Consider the following 18,730-nt stretch of genomic DNA (forward strand, 5'->3'; position numbering starts at 1 on the left):
CAGTTCACACACATCGTCGACACCGGCACACAGCTGGCCATATGGTGCCGGCTTGTGGTGCAGGATATTGAATCACACTGTCGTAGTGTGGGTGTAGGTTTGTGGTGCAATCGATTTCTGATGCTTCCGTCTGCGCATTGCGAAAGCGCAGCACAAAATAGTAGACCATGTGTTCGGGTACGTTCGGGTCGGACCATGCGTGTTTTGATAGCTGGTGCTAGCCGGGAGCAATGCGAGTCGACAGTGTGTACTGCACTCCTACCGACGGTTCAGTTGTGAACTGTCCGCGGCTCAGTACGGATGTGTTTTAGCGCAAATAAGTGATCCCCGGGGGTGCGTGAGTTTGTTGGTTCGATTTCAAGGTACAGTGACAAACGGAAAACGGACGCTGCCAGTTTGAAGGCGTGAAGGACCAGGCTTCTCCATCGATGCACGCTGGGAGCGATTTATGAAAAGCCTCTGAGAACCGGTGGAATATTGTGGCTCTTCTGTGTGCTGTGTGTGTTATGTGAAAGTTGTTCTGGTGATTCGATTCAAACGCCACTTGACCAGCAACGCTTCTATGCTATCCGTCAAAGTGATTAATGTTAGCGAGTGGAAAAGCCCGCAATACAAGCACCTAAGGTGAATTCGATACGTGCACGTGTGAGTTTAGTTGTTTAGTGTTAAATTGTGCGGAATGCAGCTTTGCGGCTTGCTACAAGTCGATCACACTTAATGTTAAAAAAGTTATAAAAGTGAAGACACAATAAGCGCTCATTAAGTGCGTATAAAAATCATGTAGCGTGCGAAAATGTGTGTTATTAATTTTCTTCTCCTACTCCGTACTGCCTATACAGCGGATAGAACCGTCATATGGTATGCGGTAGAGCATACCGAGCCGTTCCCTAGTGGTGCTATAATTTGAAAAGTTTTATCATCCACCGACCGCAGTTCGCATCCAACGCCGCCAGGGCGTTTCACGACTAGTTGTTTTTGTTTTCTTTGGCCTGCAAAGGAGGACAAATACCGAAAATTCTACCACAGCGTGGGACCACATGTGTCCACTAAAACAGGGGCTCAGTGTAACCATCAGCTAGCCACGAGGTGTAAAAGAAATATTAAACCGAGGGCAGAAAAACAAACGCGTAACAATTTGCTGGTGAAATTTATATTTTGTGCAGTGAACACCAGAACACAACGCGCTCATGCTTGCAATGATACGACACTTCCGGCCCGCACCATGTACGGCACGACACGGTACAGTACCATCCAACGGAGGCGTGTCCTGGTGATGCTGCGCGACTGGAACGGCTCGCTGGTAAGGGGAAACTTTTGACACTTCTTTCGTGTTTCTTGTGTGCATACAGCAAACGCAATAATATCGGCATTATTAATGAACAAAACCACGATCAAAAGTGTATAGTTGCTCATGTGCTTGTGAGTGTGTTTATGAGTGAGTCGGCATTTGTTGCCCAATGGCAGAGAAAAACATGCTAAATGATGCGTGGTGTGAACCGAAGGACTGAAATATCTTCACGCGCTGGGGAGGGAAAATCACAAAAACAGCGCCCGGGAAGGAAAGCGACCGGGTTCAAAGGCAGCAAGGAAAAAGTTTGGTTCCTAGCAGGGGGCCAAAATCCGACACGCTTCCCTGGGAACGTGAGTTGACAGTTTGTCGGCCTCTTTATGGGATGTTTGTTGTTTTCTGGTTATTGTCAAAAAAGCATCCTAAGCCTTCGGGGCCAATTTTCAACTGGGGCGCCGCCAGTGGAGCTGGAAATTCACATTTATTACCACAAGCAGGGGCTTTTTTTTTTGGTTGGCTTTTACAAACGGGAAAATGAGTGGCTTTTTATGGTTTGTAGGGGATCGTGCCAAATTCGTCGGTTCACGATGGAAGCCATAAAGACGAAGCTAATTAGTGGTTGGGATTTTTCGCAATAAATAGTTTGCCATTCTGTTTAATGACTTTGGATGATGGATTTTGTTGTGCGGCAATAATTTATATTTTTGTGCGCTTTCCCTTGTTTTTCATTTGAGCCGATTAGATCGCCGTTTTTGGTGTTGCAAGCGATGCTGTAACCAGATGCTTTTGTTAATTGAAGCAGATGGTTATTTCTCTTCCAATTAAACAAAAAACGGGATGTCGCTGACTGTTTGTTAACAGAGATAAATAAGTACTTTTTTTTTTCAAATAAATTTATACATAAATTGATGTAGCCAACATAGCATCGGTTGATGATAGCGAGACTCGTTTCAAAAGAGGAAAAATGTAATCAAAACCTTAACAACAGTCATTACACCATTTATATTGCGTTAAATTGTAAACCACGCCCTAGAACCACGCTCGCCTGTGTAATTTTGCGTGAAATATTTACGAGCCTTTCAATTTAAAGTATTAACAGATTTCTTCTTTGCCTGCGTCAGAATACGAATGCGTTTCGCATAATACGCATTTTTCGCTGTGCCGTTGAGAATGTTTGCGCGACTTGCTTAAAATTAGTATTTTGAATAAATTCCATCCACCCTCAACACAACTTTCTCAAGATGCTGTTTTTTTTAATCTCATTCCGCTTTCCCCTTGTCCTGTGCCTTCGATATCAACAGTTTGATCAGGCACGGTTCGCTTCAGACACACGGGACCAAACCGGTAGCATCCGCTGGAATCATCCTCCCTGTGTCTCCTGGCACTCCTCGGCCACCCGGCTCGGGACGAGGAAAGTTACGAAAGCCATAAATTTCCTTGTCGAAACTGAGGCGAGATTGCTTTTTGTCACCGCAGCATTTGCTCCGTGACCCCGGCGACACTCGGCCGGATTCCCGAGCATTGTTTGGAAAAGATGGGAAGGCGGCGATCGAGCGGGAAGCTTTTTTCCATTCTTATCCGACAATATTACGGGTGTCGGTTGTCTGATTGTATTTACGAGAGCGTTTGAGCGCCTTGAAGTACTCCGTATATGCTCGGGCTGGTGAGGTGGGTTGGGGTGTGATATAATTTGTTAAATGCAGATTGATGATGAAACTCGGTAATGCTGATGTATCGTACGGAGATCGGACCAGCGTTGAGTAGGTTGGCGAGGGGTGGGGAGATTTTGTAAAGTTGGTAATGGAGGAAAATTTAATTAAGCGATTTGCGTCCCAGAGCTCCATTCGTGCGGGATGGATCGAACGGAAGTGCAGGCGAGCAAGGAAGCGAAGATAAAAGTTGGAGATGTTTTGTCTTTGGAAACTAGTGAACTTCCGTACACTGTCATCTCGATATGCAAAAAGCACTCCAGGATCATCTGGGAAGGGTAGCTCAGCATGATCGGTTGTAAGCAATGGTAACGTAAGCAATACAGCACTAACACTGCTTACAGTTTGCCTATCATGTTTGAGAATGATGCAGCATGCAGCATAAAATGTTGGTAAATTGAATTTTTAGTCAATTTTGTGGACATCGTTTCCATGTTGGAAGACATGTAAAACTACATTTAAAATATACTGCATCATAACTGATGAATAATTTTTAAGTGTTATGAAAAGGTATTTCAGCCATGGGAGATAGAATGCTTGTACCAACATCATGTTACAGCAAAAGCCCTCAATGTCGGCAAAATTGAATGACACGAGCTAAGTTATGTGCTAGTGAGGTATAAATGCGCTCGATACTAGAATGTGTTGTACCAATACAAGCACAGGCACGGTAAGCTAGATAAGTAAGGTAAGTTTTTGCGTTTATTACGTTCCTAGCTACATCGTTAATATTTCCAAGCCACATTTCGAAAAATATTCAAACATAAAAAAGAAACATCTGTGGCACCTTTTGTCGGAAAATGAAAACCATGCGATCTGCTCATGAGTATAAAAAAAAATATTTTTGAATACAAAGTATCCTAAGTTTTGAGTCATAAATGGATTTTACAAAGGTCCACGAACTGGTTTGGCGCAATACTGAGCAGTAAAATAAACGACCAATGTTTAATGTCCTCTACTATCAAAATGAACAATGTGGTTCTTCTTTATTATTTAAGGATCTTCTTTATGGTCGGAATTTAAAGCATATTTAAAGCTTCATATCTCTATTGCTTTTTGCAAGGATCAAACCACATCGTACCATTCCCGAGAAGGCAGTCAAACATGGTTTGAAATTTACGGGCAATCTGCAAGCTCTTTTTTACTCCTTTTTCAATACCTTTCGCCTTTCGCACAAACTATAACATAGTAAAACGGTACAGCCAGAAAAAAACGCACTCCAAAACGATGAACCAAACATGAATAGTTTAAACCGTCCCTACCGCAGTGAAAAAATATAAGCCATAATCGTCTCCGGCAGAGCATAATCGTTAAAAATGGCTTGTTCGATAACCAGGCTGCCAATGACGGTTTACTGTTCGATGGTCCGCCTTCTCCGCACCATCATTCGCCGGTGTGCAAATGTGTGTGGTCCATCAGGAGTAGCTCAACATGTATTGGTGGTGGTCCCCGGAATAGCGGCAAAACAAAATCCGAATGCACTCGGCGAAGGCACGCGTCGAGATCGGATGGTAAAATTTATATACCGGCAGCTGATTGAATTGTTATGGCGTGCGGTTATTCAACAAACTTTCCAGATTCGGAACGGGAACGTGGGGCGTACGGTTTGGTCTCTTTTTCTATCGTGTATCGTTTTTTCCGCTCTTCATGGTCGATGTTAAAATTTACGGCTTAATATGGTAGCATGTTTTCCAGCACGGCGCACCGATAAGCCTTTCCCAATATCAAACATGGAGCCAAGGGCGGGAAGAGTTTCGGTACAGTTTTATTTACGGCCCGGTCGATTTTCATACAGGCTTTATGGCACGAACGAAATTTGTGTAATTTTGTAAGCTGTAAAAGTCAGATCGCCGGTCAGGTTTGGTCGATTCGTGGCATGGCGACCGATGCGAAACATTGCAGAAAGAAGCGCTGACTGTCAATGGTTTAACCGTTTTATTGCAAACGTTCAGCGAAGTTTTGCCACACAAAGTGTGGGCGAGTTTCATGGAGTCGAAATATTTGTGATACTAAATTGTTCATCATTGTTGGACGGGTTCAAAGCGCTACCGTTTTTGACGGTTTCAAGCGATATTAACCGGGAGGAAGTTTTATGTAAAAAACCTCTAAAACAAACATGGTTTACCGTTTGATTGTTTAGCAAGAGCAAAGCAGAAACAAAATCTTGGATTTTTAGTTTTTTTGTAAAACAGTTGGTTTATTTCGGTTAATGTTTAATATGTATGCTATTAAACAAATTTAAAGGTAAAAAACAAAATAAAATCTTTTTGATCTATTGGGCAAAACTCTTCTATCGCTGTTTTAAGAATGGAATTTAATATTTTATAATAGATTACGAAAATATTCTCAATTTCGGATTGATTTCATTTTACAAAAAAGTTTCTTTGATTACTGGTTTCAAAACAGCAAGAAAAATAGTGAATCAAACATTTCCTACAAACATTTGTAGCTGCTAAAGTTTCATCATTAATTTATCATTGAAGAATGTTGAAATATTAAGAAAAACAAATATATGTCGTAACTGCAGAGCACTTAAAATTAAATTAATGATAATATTGTAGAAATAACTTTCCTACAACCTTTCTGCGCAAGGTCATAAAATCTACGTAAATAATAATAATGTGCTAAACGACGATACATCTACTATTGAATGGAAAACGCCTTATTGCTTATTTTATGTATATAATTCAATTTAAAATATATTCTTCAATTTCGTTGCGTAGCCATTTTACGTTACGCTTTGGTGAAACCCCATTTTTGTATTGCTATTTTGAGTAGTACTTGCTATATTTGTAGGCAAACGTGATTAAATAATTTATGCTTATGATTAAGACTTAAATACATTAGCAGGCTTATCGTTTTATGTTAGCTCCAATTCAATCCAAATCCCATGTTGTTGATTCAATGTCTGTGTGATCCAACGTGTGACTACATTATTTCAAAGGATCACCAGTGAAATGTCTCGTTTACTGAGGGATTCTGTCATTCTGCTTATCAGCAATCTGGTTGTTGACGTTTTAATTTTCGTTGAAAAACAGACAAAAGTTCTCAAGCACAATATACTCTTGCAAGAAAAAAAAACATTTATGTTTGTGACAGCATATACCATGGTGTTTTTTTACATATCCAGACGAAAAAAGAACATTTTAATAAAAAGATCTCACGCACACCGGATCCTATCGGAATAGACGTACGTTATAAACGAACGCACAAGTGTTCTTGTGACGAAGGATGGAAGGACAACATAAAGCAACGGTGAACCTTTTTGCCCTTTCTCAGTCTAGGACTCTTTTTTAGCAAACCACGAACGCAGTGTGCGCTTGAGAACGGGCCATCGATTATGGTACGCATCGTTTAGTAGGATCGGAGCGAATATAAAACGCCACGACCATGTTGAAAGGTCCATAAAAATTGTACCCACACCTTATCGCAGGATTCCACTCAATCTGGCAGTCGGTTTTATGTGGTTGCGTCTTTCTCCTTTGTCCCATTAGCGCGTGCCAGGAGTACGAACTTCCGGTAGATGCTAGTGCTCTCAGATCGATAGACAGGGAAGGCAGTGGATGTGCCGTATTCACCACATCATCGTAGCTCCCCGTGCCGGGATAATCGATTTCTAATCGAACGGCTCGTAAATTGCCGCTCGAATACTGATTATCTCAGCGAAATCACTACACAGTACATAACCGTTTTGTCTTCTTTTACGAGCGAATGCGAGAAGAAAGGAACAGTGAACGATCCAACTGGCGAGCTGGTGGGCTGTAATAGCAATAGCCGGCGTAGTTAGTACTTCCTTTCAACAAGAAGCTGCAATCAGAAAATCAGATTTGCTGGGAATGTGTTTAGATTGATGGTGGAGAAAGCATGGCATGAGTGTTTGCACAGTTGGTGCAAGGAGGATTACTGCACTATTTACACACAATAGCAAGACGAGAGTTTGATCAGAAAGTAACGACGCATTAGCATTACGAAGTTATAGTGTTTTGAAAGATAAACATGAATGGAGAAGGTACAATTAATGTGCTCCAAAGAGAGTTGATAAAGTCATTTTAATTACATTCCAAAAAAACAATGGAGGAGACTGCTCCTCATTACTATTCACCATTAGTAGTTAATGGTTATATTTAGACATTGGTATTTGCAATTTTAGTATGCATCTCCTAAATAATAACGATGATCTCCCAAACAACAAGATTTAAACGTAATAAGAGTTGAGAAAATGGCTGTTTAATGCTTGGGTTAATGCTACTATTAATTTAAAAAGCAGTTAGCATGCCTTCTTTTAACTTTACCGTTGTGAATTGGCTTAGGATTAAAATTTGAAATTTATTATATAAACATGAACTTGTGACAACATTGAATTGTTGGAAATAAAAGCAGACTTAAAAAACTTTAATTAAACAAAATAAACTATTTTACCGTTACATAACTTTCAAAACAGTAAGATATGCAGTGCTATAAAACTTTAATTTTTCAATCAATTACCCCTTTACGATTGTAGTCAGTTTTTTGTATGGAGTTTGCCAATTGGAGGCTGAAATCATTTAAACACTCCATGCAAAACCACACATAAAACTAGCCTGCAATTTTCAGTCTAGATTATTCTAGCTTCAAAGCTAAAATTAGATTCGAGTATCTGCTCGAAAAAATGGCAAAACAAGGTGGTGTTTACATTTACAGGGTTTACCACTCCAATAAAAAACTGTCCACTTGTTTATAACAATAGTCGTTTTGAATAGACACCGCTGTCTACCACTTGCTCACACGTCAGATGGTGTAAGCTACTCTGTCCAATTCAATAACACAATTTTCGCCTTCGATTGCACAACGGTCGGATTCGGCACGGTTTCTTGTGATTGTTGTATAATTAACAAAATTGATGTTTTGATTTATTGAAATGTATGGTTTATACTGCATATTGCTTGACTAAAAGAAACGTGTTTGAAAATGATTTATTTTTGCAAAATTTGTCCCAACAAAACAAACTGTGCCGTATCTGACAGTTGGTAATCGAAGGCGAAAATTGTGTTATTGAAATGGACAGAGTAGCTTACACCATCTGACGTGTGAGCAAGTGGTAGACAGCGGTGTCTATTCAAAACGACTATTGTTATAAACAAGTGGACAGTTGTTTATTATGCTGGTACACCCTGTATCCCAAGGTGCATTAAAGGGATCTGGTGATGGAATCCAGAATCAAAGTGTATGTAGTTCAGATGGTTTCATAGCATGTTTTTATAACCAAATTTGAACATCACTTTATGACAAGATGGGTGAAAACTTTTGTTCAAACAAGCTTTCTGGAGGCTTGACGAATACACAAAACACTCTTGAAATCTTTATTCAGAAACAGAAGCGATAAAAATCAGCCTTCTAAACTCATGCACCTTGTGATAAGCCCACCTGTATAATATACCCACTTAGATAGCTGCTCGAAATCTGCTATACAATGCAAACAGCTGACAGGCTTAAATTTCAGCCCACGAACTTACAACGGAAAGGGCCCCAATGATGGAAATGAATTTAAAAGGTACTCTATAGAATATTATTAAAATCTCCATATGACATTAAGTATAGCATGGCTGAGAGAAATACTCATTTAGGGATTACCCAATTAGTTTGAACTTGATACATGCCAAAAAGAGATGACGAGGAAAATAAATCAAACAAGTTTGAATATCGTTTGTCTATGTACAATTCTTCTTCTTTGGCACAACAACCGATGTCGGTCAAAGTCTAGGCCTAGGCCGAGGGCAAAGGGGTTAAAAGTGTTGCTTGCACAATTACTAACTATACAGCTATATCACAACAGTAAAAATAAAATGCATAGCTTCAGCGTATCCTCATTCACTATAATGTAGAATGTAAGAAACTTTCCTTCTATTGTAGATTTTGTCTGCTCCTGGTACAATGACCAGTAAAATGGAATTTTATTCAAATGGATGCGAGAATGAAAGATGATAAAAATGGCATTACCTGTACGTGATGCAGCAATTTCTGCTAGTCTGTGCTGCACGACTGCGAGGGTATAGATACGCGGGATTAGTATTATTGGCCGAACACGTACACGGATAAATCACTAATACGATTCCATCTTTCAGCATAGGTTGAAGTAATACCGTGTCGATATGAGTAATGATGCTATTTATTTGCGCCACCATGCGATAAACGAGCACGTCTTGGCACCTGGCAACACACAAGCACTTGTGTGTGGACCTAACGGGTGGGCGAATGCTGGTAGTGCTATAAAATTCCACCAAGGAAGGTGTAGAAGTGCATTATGATGGATTAAATATTAAAGTTTCTGCAAAGTAGCATTGGGCGGATCACCGGGTTAACAGTCGACTGCCTTCTATAGAACGTGGCTGTTGTCGATGGTTTTATAAGGTTTTCTGAAAGCTGGTATGAACTTTGCTCAGTTAGCGATAATGGTAGGACTAGTGATAGAGAATTTGCTCACATGTTCCATGCTGTATAGGTTTTTATTCGTCAAAAATCAAGCCTCGTCAAGCATATTGTATGGCTGTGCATTATGGAGTTTAAATTTGGTAATGTGGTAAGGTGTATTATTCAAAGTTCATTTTTTACAAGACATCAAATTGAAGTAGGTGAAAACATGATATACAACAAACGTATTCAATTGGTTTAAAACGGGAGGATTGAATTCTTTACTCATTTCTACCATTTTAATTTAATTTTGAATGAAACTAGCAATAAATCTCACATTTTTAAGATAATTTATTTTGATTAAAGTGTAGTGGACTAAAAACGTGTTTTCAAATTTAAATTCTAATGCATTCAATTCGTAAAAAATATAATCATGTTCAGAAATGGAATGCGAACGCTAGAAATGATCGCATAGCGCACAACAATGAAGCCAATTATGGCATTCTTCAAATTTTAAATACCGAGAAGTAATGCCATTTAGCTGGCACCATATTTTTCCACGTACTCCACGTACAAATAACGTCTAATTGCCATTCATGCGAAACATTTTTGTCTTCCCTGTTTTCCAGAACGATGCCCCGTGTGTGAGACCAATAGCTTTCGGCCAACGGTTCCCCAGCAGGACGCATGAAAGCGATTCCAATTTCCAACCATTGATATGATAATACGTATTATCCTTCTTTTCGGTCGGGATTATCTACGACGCACCTGGTTGACTGGCAGCTTGAAGCACGAATAAAGCGTGACCGGGCCAAAACGTAGAAAAAAAAAAACAAAAATATTGCAATAAATCATACCCAACGAAAATTAAAAAAAAGAGTCCAAACCATCCCTCGACAAAACCAAGCAAACAGCAGAAGCAACGCACAAGAAAAAAAGGCACAACCGTCATCCACCATGGAATCCGTACTGACCCGCTTCAATCTCACGCTCGACAATATGACAACGTTAAGCTCCAACATACGCCAGGGGCTTATCGAGCAGTACAGCAACAATCGGAAGGTGGCCGATCCCTGGTACCATATCCTGATCATCATGTACGGTACGCTGATCGTGTTCGGCGCTACAGGGAACAGTCTGGTGGTGTTGGCCGTCGCCCGCAAGCCACAGATGCGAACCGCTCGCAACATGTTCATCGTGAATTTGGCCGTTTCCGGTAGGTTTGGGGAGATTTCAGGGTGATTTCAGAAAATACATTCCGTTTAGATGGTTCTGAAGGATTTCGTTTTGCTTGGTCCTTCATTCGGGGAGGGGGGGGGGGGGGAGGGGGGTGTGGTTGCCAAAATCTTTAAATGTCATTTCAAAGCATACATATTCGCAGAGAATTGCCTACATTTCCATTCGTAAATATGCAAATGAATCCCGATTGTTGCGTTGGTAGCTAGCTGCTTGGAGAAAGTTTCTTATCGGGTTATTTACATTCCTATTTTGTAGCAATGGTGGTTACGGGAAATGGGAGCTAGATTTTGGTTTCTGACGATAAGCTACTTTATTGCAAATCGATGAATTGGCTAAGAAAAAAAGGTTCGAAAGGATGGAAAGGAAAGAATATAAATTTTGAACTACATAGAATGGCGTGCTTTAAGCGGAGAAACCTTTTATTGCTTAAGGGGTATGTACATTTCAAATGTTGGCAAATTTTTGAACAATATACTTCTAGTCACTAATTACTTATGACTTAATAGCACAAGCTATGCAATGACTGAATAATTGCTAATCATAACTGATTAACTAGCTTAATATAGTAACTACTGAAATTTGTTGTACTGGTTGGTTATTCAAAACGTAAAGAAATAGTGCAAATCGACATGTCCTGACAGTATTATTTCTTAACTTATTAACAGATTGGGTTATTTTCAGTTGAACTTCTGGAAGCATTTTACAAATATTGTTGAATATGTTTGATTTTTGATATTTATTTGATGTATTTATAAAGCCCGCGTTAGAACCCCAGTGATATTGAACGTGCAATTATAGTTTTTTTTTGCTATGCTTCAATAATTATTTTATCAGGATATAGCTTATCTTACACCAAAAGAAAGGATTTTCTATTCCTCAACTATCTAGATCAGTGGTTTTCAACCTTTTTCCAGCTTTTCCCCCCTATGTAAGGTGCATGTAGTATTTCATTTCCCACTCACAAGTTCATGAGCAAGGGGAGTGCTTAGCATTCCGTGGTATTTAGCTAATTTATAGTTCCTTCCTTGCGGGAAATTCCCCACTGGTTGAAAATCGCTTATCTAGGCTATAAACCATATTGAATTGATACATTAAATTCATTTCCTTGTGATTCCCCGCTTTGGTAACAGTAAAAAAATAATGGCCAGCTGGGAATCGCATGGAAATGTATTTAATTTATTATTTCAATATGTTTTACAGACAAAAAAGTTGGGGAATTGATTATCCTTTCTTTTGGTGTACGATAAGCCATATTCTGATAAATAATCAATTAAATATAGCAAAAAACCTAAATTTCATGTTCACTTTCACACAAGGTCTAAGGCGACCTTAAGCTTGTTTACTTACTATTGTACTATTAAAACAATAAAGACAAGATGATTCTTGAGATTTGTTATGCCAATCAGCCATATTATTAGAATATTAGTAGAATCAATATAAACAGCGATGTCTGACTGATTGCAACGAATTTAAAATATGTTTTGTGTGGTCAGTTTTTGTTACAAGAATTATCATTAAATTTTTGTCGGTCTGGTGATCGTCAACTGGTACGACTGAACAACATGCCCGTCATGGGTTGAAGGCCTGAATGGACCGTGTCCCCATACGTCGGACTGACTATCCTGATATGGGTAATTAATAAGTCACTGAAATCGCCAAGTCCACTAGGTGTAAATACAGGCCTTGACCGACAACGATTGTTGTGTCAAAGAAGAAAAATAAATGTTTATGTTTTTTATTTGAGTTAAAGTATGTTCAAGTAATAATAAGAGAATAAAAAGTCTTTTACTATAAGAGTTTACAATTTTAGGAACAATTGGTAAATGCATTCTACCATAATAATGAAGTTTTAAAATGGAAACTGTGTGAATGTGAAATATTGCTAGTGCTCTTTGATTTAAAGGCTAGTTTAAGGATTGTTGTTTCATTTATGTTGTATGTACATCACTGATGACAATGATCGACACATTGTATTCAATTTAATTAGAGATTTTAACATTGATTTTGCACTGGAATCCTATTATTTACATTCGTATGCATCACACAAATAAGCTTTTTGTTGTGGTGATAGTATTCGTTTGTTTTAAGCGTGAATGGACGAATAGGTTTTGCTTCTGCGCTGAACTTTTTGTATGCGTGATGTCGAGGCAAAAAAATATATTAAACCTAATTATTTTAATTAATAAGGCAGATGAAAAGGTATATAACTATAATGAGAGGTCAAGGATTGAAATGTTTACGAAGCACCTAATTCATCATCTGCAATTATGGGTTACAATTAAATCATTGCAGCATTCTGATAATATAATTGTGTCCGTATCTACAGATCTACTACTGTGCCTAGTGACGATGCCACTGACGCTGGTGGAAATTCTCACCAAATACTGGCCGATGGGTCGGTTACCATTTTTATGCAAATCGATCGGCACACTACAAGCTACCAGCATATTCGTGTCAACCATATCCATCACTGCGATCGCATTAGATAGGTATCAAGTGAGTAAGCCCGCAATCGTAAATATGAGACACTGTATTTGTCAACTGGTTGCCGGTGTTGGTGGCACATTCCTTTTCCCTTTCATTTTCATTTACAGGTTATAGTTTATCCGACTCGCGACAGTCTACAGCTGATGGGTGCCATCGCTATCCTGACCGGTATCTGGATCATCTCGATAGTGCTAGCTTCGCCGATGTTTATCATCCGGCAACTAATCCACTACGACGTCAATCTGCCCAGCCTCGGGATCGAGTACGTGTCGTACTGCATCGAGGACTGGCCGATTGCATACGGCCGTGTGTACTATTCGGCGTTCACTCTCTGCGTGCAGTACGTGCTACCCATTCTGATCGTGTCGATGGCATACCTGCGCATCTATCTAAAGCTAAAGCACCGGCTAGTGGTCGGCACGGCCAGCGGGAAGCCCGGCGAAGCGAAACCCGTGCGGGAGCGGGAACGTGGCCGGCGGATGCAACGCACCAACTATCTGCTGATCAGCATTGCGCTAATCTTTGGCGTTTCCTGGCTACCACTCAATCTGTTCAATCTGTTCGCCGACCTGTACGTGCACTCGATCACGCAGGACATTATGGTGGCGTACGCAATCTGTCACATGGCTGGCATGAGCTCGGCCTGCTCCAATCCACTGCTGTACGGCTGGTTGAATGACAATTTTCGGAAAGAGTTCAACGAACTGCTCTGCCGGACGTCGGCGGGCGGCCCGGGCCACGGATCGGGCGGTCACTCGAACGGAAGCCGAGCGAATGGAGGAGCTGCCACGGTTAGACGAACGCGAGCTGCTCGAACTGCGACCGACGGTGGACCTGACGACCGGACGCTGCCGGAACTAACGCAGGTGCGCGACCGTCATGCGGCAGCACTGCTGCACGACTCGGGCATTACCGAGAACGGTGACCATACTGAGCTGACCGAGCTGATGTCCTGATGTCCCGACTCCCGATACTGAACGCCGCAGGACTTTCGTGGTCCGAGGTACCGTGGAGGTTTGCCTATTCCATTGTGAATATTTTACCTTTTCCTTTCCGCTTTCCTATCTTTTGCTCTTACGCTCATATGTTTGCTGCTTTCGGTGTTGCAAAATAGTTGACTCGTAAATGTTTGCGGATTCTTTATCATGTGTAGTGACGTGTTCCTCTAAAAGATTATTGGAAAAGACTCTTTTCCAAGAATTAAAGCTTTCAAATTTAATCGTATGGCAGACTCATCAACTTTCGTAAAGCCGATTGTGAATGGTTTCTTTTCCAGCATATAATAATGAACGATTTGCGCATTCAGCTACGCGGTAGAAACTAGTTTCCTAGTCCTTATAAAGCCGAAATAGCTGAGTATGTCGTAAGTATGAGGCAATCAATTCCAGAATCATGCACATGCAATTTTGTACGAGTTATTTATCAAATCGTGTACAAAACATATTTTGTTATACTTTGTACATGAAAAAGAAGGTAAAATATGATTCAAATATCTATTCTTTCATTTTGTATGCAATAGAATACATTTCGGTTACTGGCGAAGCTGTGATCATTGCTTGACTATGCACTTGACTATGTTAATGCGATGTCACTTTTGCTGTTTCTGCTTGACATTTAATCGTCTTTTGATATCGAAGCTGTGCATTTTCTGTTGTGAGATATATCGCAGATTGACTCGCTCGGTGTTACTCTACGGAAACGAGTCTTGGACCATCCGAGCTAAGGATGCAAGCGCTCTGGGCGTAGCATGGAGTTTGGAGAAGAAGGATGAGCCCCAAGTTTGCTGCATCCTGTACAGCGATCCTAGCACCCTGACGGTGGCCAAGACATTCAGGATACGATGCATGCTCCAGCCATGAGGATGCCGGACTCATGCCCCACCAAGAAGGTGTTCGACAGCTGCGAACTCGATGGCGAACAGGTGAAGCGAAATCTATTGGAGATCGGGTGTCTACACGAATTGAAGGCTGCTGCCAGGGACCGAGCATCCTGAAAAATAATTGTTGACCAGGCCATGTCACACCGATGTGCTCTATCGTGAGCAGGCCATCAAGAGAGAGATAATTTTCTGTAGTAAATGGGGTACAGATATTCCTCTGATGCACGCGATTAATGCGGACTGTAGGCAATCGTTTATCTGGAATATTCGCATATTTCGAATTTATAGGTTATCAGTGAAATTATATCAAAATGTTGTGTAATTTTGCTTCAAGTGGTATATTTAAGCTACCAAATTAGTTAGTTGGACTGATTTCAACTAAACTACAAATTAGTTGGTTATTGGATGGTTTTTGAAATTTTACCAAAAGGGCATTATTTTAGGTTTGACTTTCTTCTGCCTGTACCACTTTCTTGTGGAGTTGGGCTTTCAGTGACTTATTGATTTCCCCCCATAGCAGGATAGTCAATCCTACGTATGGTGGCACGGTCTATTTGGGGATCGAACCCATGAAGGGCATGTTGTTTAGTCGTACGAGTTGACGACTGTACTACGAGACCGGCTTAGATTTGACTATTGATGTGTAAAGTCAGCACATCAAAGAACTGTCAAATTTAAACTAGAGCGAATAACGAAATCACGTACATCGAGTATAGCTTATATGGAGGAAGGCCTGTATATTACAAACTGATTAGTTATGTTTGGAAAGTCACATTGAAATTGGCTTTACTGTTAAATACATACATTAATTAAATACATTAATATATCCAGACAGAATAGTCCAACAAGGAATCGAGATCCTTTGTGTACATCATCAAACGAGAGTCTTTATTATGTTTTGAAAAGTGATGTTTCAAGCGTAGGGTAAAAATCTCAACCAACTGGGCTTTCATTTTCAGACACAAATGATGGTTGTGTTTACGCTGCATTTTAAAACTTTTGCGATTGATTCTTAATTTTCTCAGGCAAACTATATTTCTTCAGATGCCGGGAAAGTTATGTCATCTAGCCCCTTTCGTTTATACAACTAACAAAAGCGTAAATTATTACATTTGTATATTATTGTTAAATGGATTGCATCGAGAATTTCTACCCGAGCTTAAATACTGACAAAACCCCACCCACTCAATAAACAAGCTTGATGTGATTCCTAATGGCATGGTACTGATTTTATGCCGGTTCTGAATGACGAAAGATGAATTATTTCTCCATACCACATGTTCATAATCCATTATGTAAATTTGCGCCACAGCACTATTATGCAAAGTTTCAGCAAAAATGCATGTCATTCTTTGGGATGAAATATGAACGTTTCCGCTCCAATGCTCATTTTTGGCAAATGTATGGTGCTGCTACATCCTAAGATGCTTAGAGAGCAGCTGTGCCGTAAATTGTAAATTGACATAGAATCGGTTACGAGTGTAGTTGTGCAGCTGGGGTATATTGTTTGCGGTTGTGCTGCATTTCGTGTCGCCATGGTGCAATGTACGTTACGTTTCAATTTAATTGTAACCTTCGGTGAAAGCGGAAACTATTCATGTTATGCAGTTCCTAAACAGTTTTCTTTAGTTTGGTATTTACTCTGACTAAATCGACAACGTTGAGTATATTGTAGATTCAAATTCGTTGAATACACAGTTTGAAATCGTTGTGCTAACACGATACCTCAAAAACAAAATTAAAATAACACAAGCACTAAAAGCGCTACAGATGTGATTAATGATGCAGATGCAATGTGTTGGGCAAGCGTACGTATTTTAGCTATCACTTTTTGCTTACACCACTTCTATAAGCATTGAGAGCTGTTTGAGTAGGTTTACTGTAACTAAAATAGCCAAATTATTCTCACCTGAATTTATTAATAGCTCGTGTAAAAGCCGCCCGTTCAGTCAACCAGAATGGAATACTTCTCACCTAAACGTTTCACTTCGTTTTTTATTTTCCTCCTAGCCGCAACAGCATCCCCCGAACCATTGGGTCAATCAAACGGAAGCACTAACAGACAACGAGGAGGAACGTCAGAAGCTATGCGGAACGAACGAATATCAGGATCACAAGCAGTAGGAAAGCTGCTCAAGCGTTAATGAACGCTGAAACGAAAACTGAAACGCCTAACATTATGCAACCCTCGTGCCTGGCTCGCTGGCCGGGATTGCCAGCCAATCAACGCTCCATTCAACGGTATACCGACTGCTGAGCTACCCTAGCCCAAGTGGAGCTGAGTTTACACGGGCCGTGGCCGCATCTGTCCAACCATGGTTTCCTTGGAGTACAACTTGAGCCCTAAAGATGAGTTTCGATGCTAATCAATCGAGCCTTTCCTTCCTTCCGGAACGCCGACACGTCGCGGCACACCTTTTCGAGATTGATCCCAGCGAAACGCATCGCTTCAAGCTGATACCATGGCAGCGTTACCGGGCGGGTAAATTTGGCTTCCACTTGCAGCAAGGCGCACACAGGTCTGGTGCAGCAGATCGTGTTATTAAGTTAGATGGAAATACTTTCGTTCGGCCTGCGCACATGAGCACTTCTGTTCGGGTTTACATCCCTCCCCGGTACTCATCGGTGCTAATAGACATTTCGTGAGAGATGCGACTATGCCTGTACATATAGCGATAGTAAGTCGAACGTGATATCGATAGTAAATACGAGTGACAATTCCACGCTCCAGTGTCGTTGCGTTGTGAATGCGAAACACCTGTTCAGCAAAATCGGGCTGCAGTTCGTTAAGGCTTGTTGGCCAAGCGACGAGTAACGTTGTTTGGTCAACCGTTTTTTGTACAGTGTGAATATATGTCAGAGACGGAACTGTAGTGCGTGTTTCTCCATTCATCTAGCTAATACGGATGGTAGGCGGGCTGTTGAATGCATCGTTTGAAGTATTTTGTACAAGAGCCAACATGTATTTTACACTCTGTTCATCGGTTGCCAACTGAAGAAAGATTCAAATATAGATATGTAACGGTTTCATTGTGAGTTTATTATTTGGTTTGAATCAATGATGTACTAATTAGTGCGCAAGCTGTGAGTTCTCCGGCGTTAGATGTTCATGATAACATTATCTTGGAAGAGCGTTTCGAATTGCACAGTCATCAGGTAAGAAGAGCTAGGTGTTTAACATACCAGTCAAGCGGTAAGTATTCATCGCAATTGCTGTCGCAACAAGCCATGGAAAGATTTTATTGAACCGTTGGCCAGCTGCTGAAGTACTGATTGCGCAATTGACAGTAAGCTGCAGCCGGTTTACCCTTCAATTATTTCCATACTAACAAGCACCGCCACTGGCTTCGGCTATTGATTGATAATGATGACATATAGCTGTCGACAGGAAGATTTACATCAAGGTGAGGGTTACATACATTTGATGACCGATACAGCAGACGTGCGAATTCAACCGAGTCGGAAGTGGTTCAGTTGCGCGGAAGATGACAACAATAATCGTTTGGACTTATTGCCTGCGCCCACACGCACGGTCCAAAACAGCCGAAGTCATACAAAATCATGAAAAAGTCTGCGCCCTTTTGCTCCGGCATCCTCGTGAAGTTTACCGAGCCGAACCGAATAGTTGTGTTCGATAAACATGTGTGCGTATCAGGTAGCAGCATTTGTACTGCTTACCTGCCGTAAGCCGCTGTGATACCGAGCGAGACGCATAGACAACGCATCAAAAGGACATGTGTA

The 18,730-nt window shown here is 40.7% G+C and overlaps 1 protein-coding gene across 5 annotated transcripts; it reads left to right on the forward strand.

Annotated features, from left to right (window-relative positions):
• The first annotated feature begins 259 nt into the window (after window positions 1–259).
• LOC4577410 (neuropeptide F receptor) lies at window positions 260–18,019 on the forward strand. 5 transcript variants are annotated; one of them, XM_061645826.1, is made up of 6 exons: window positions 282–362; window positions 840–1,300; window positions 10,014–10,600; window positions 12,950–13,119; window positions 13,218–13,976; window positions 17,000–18,019. In XM_061645826.1, the coding sequence occupies exons 3-6, from the start codon at window positions 10,342–10,344 to the stop codon at window positions 17,111–17,113; spliced, it is 1,302 nt and encodes a 433-aa protein (XP_061501810.1). In that variant the 5' UTR covers window positions 282–362; window positions 840–1,300; window positions 10,014–10,341; the 3' UTR covers window positions 17,114–18,019. The 5 variants fall into 5 exon arrangements, 2 of the variants coding, with proteins under 2 accessions (XP_313000.3, XP_061501810.1); XR_009764923.1 differs by having other exon boundaries at window positions 260–1,300; window positions 13,218–15,432; window positions 15,617–18,019; XR_009764924.1 differs by having other exon boundaries at window positions 260–1,300; window positions 13,218–14,124; window positions 17,000–17,127.
• Window positions 18,020–18,730: the final 711 nt, after the last annotated feature.

The sequence above is a fragment of the Anopheles gambiae genome, chromosome 2 (genome assembly GCF_943734735.2).
Source record: "Anopheles gambiae chromosome 2, idAnoGambNW_F1_1, whole genome shotgun sequence".
NCBI lineage: Eukaryota > Metazoa > Arthropoda > Insecta > Diptera > Culicidae > Anopheles > Anopheles gambiae.

What these genes read in the sequence shown, in the direction of transcription:
- LOC4577410 (XM_061645826.1), top strand. Translation starts at nt 10,342, where the DNA reads ATGGAATCCGTACTGACCCGCTTCAATCTCACGCTCGACAATATGACA. An exon ending in CGTGAATTTGGCCGTTTCCG is followed by an intron (nt 10,601 to 12,949) that starts GTAGGTTTGGGG and finishes CCGTATCTACAG; the next exon opens with ATCTACTACTGTGCCTAGTG. An exon ending in TCGCATTAGATAGGTATCAA is followed by an intron (nt 13,120 to 13,217) that starts GTGAGTAAGCCC and finishes TTTCATTTACAG; the next exon opens with GTTATAGTTTATCCGACTCG.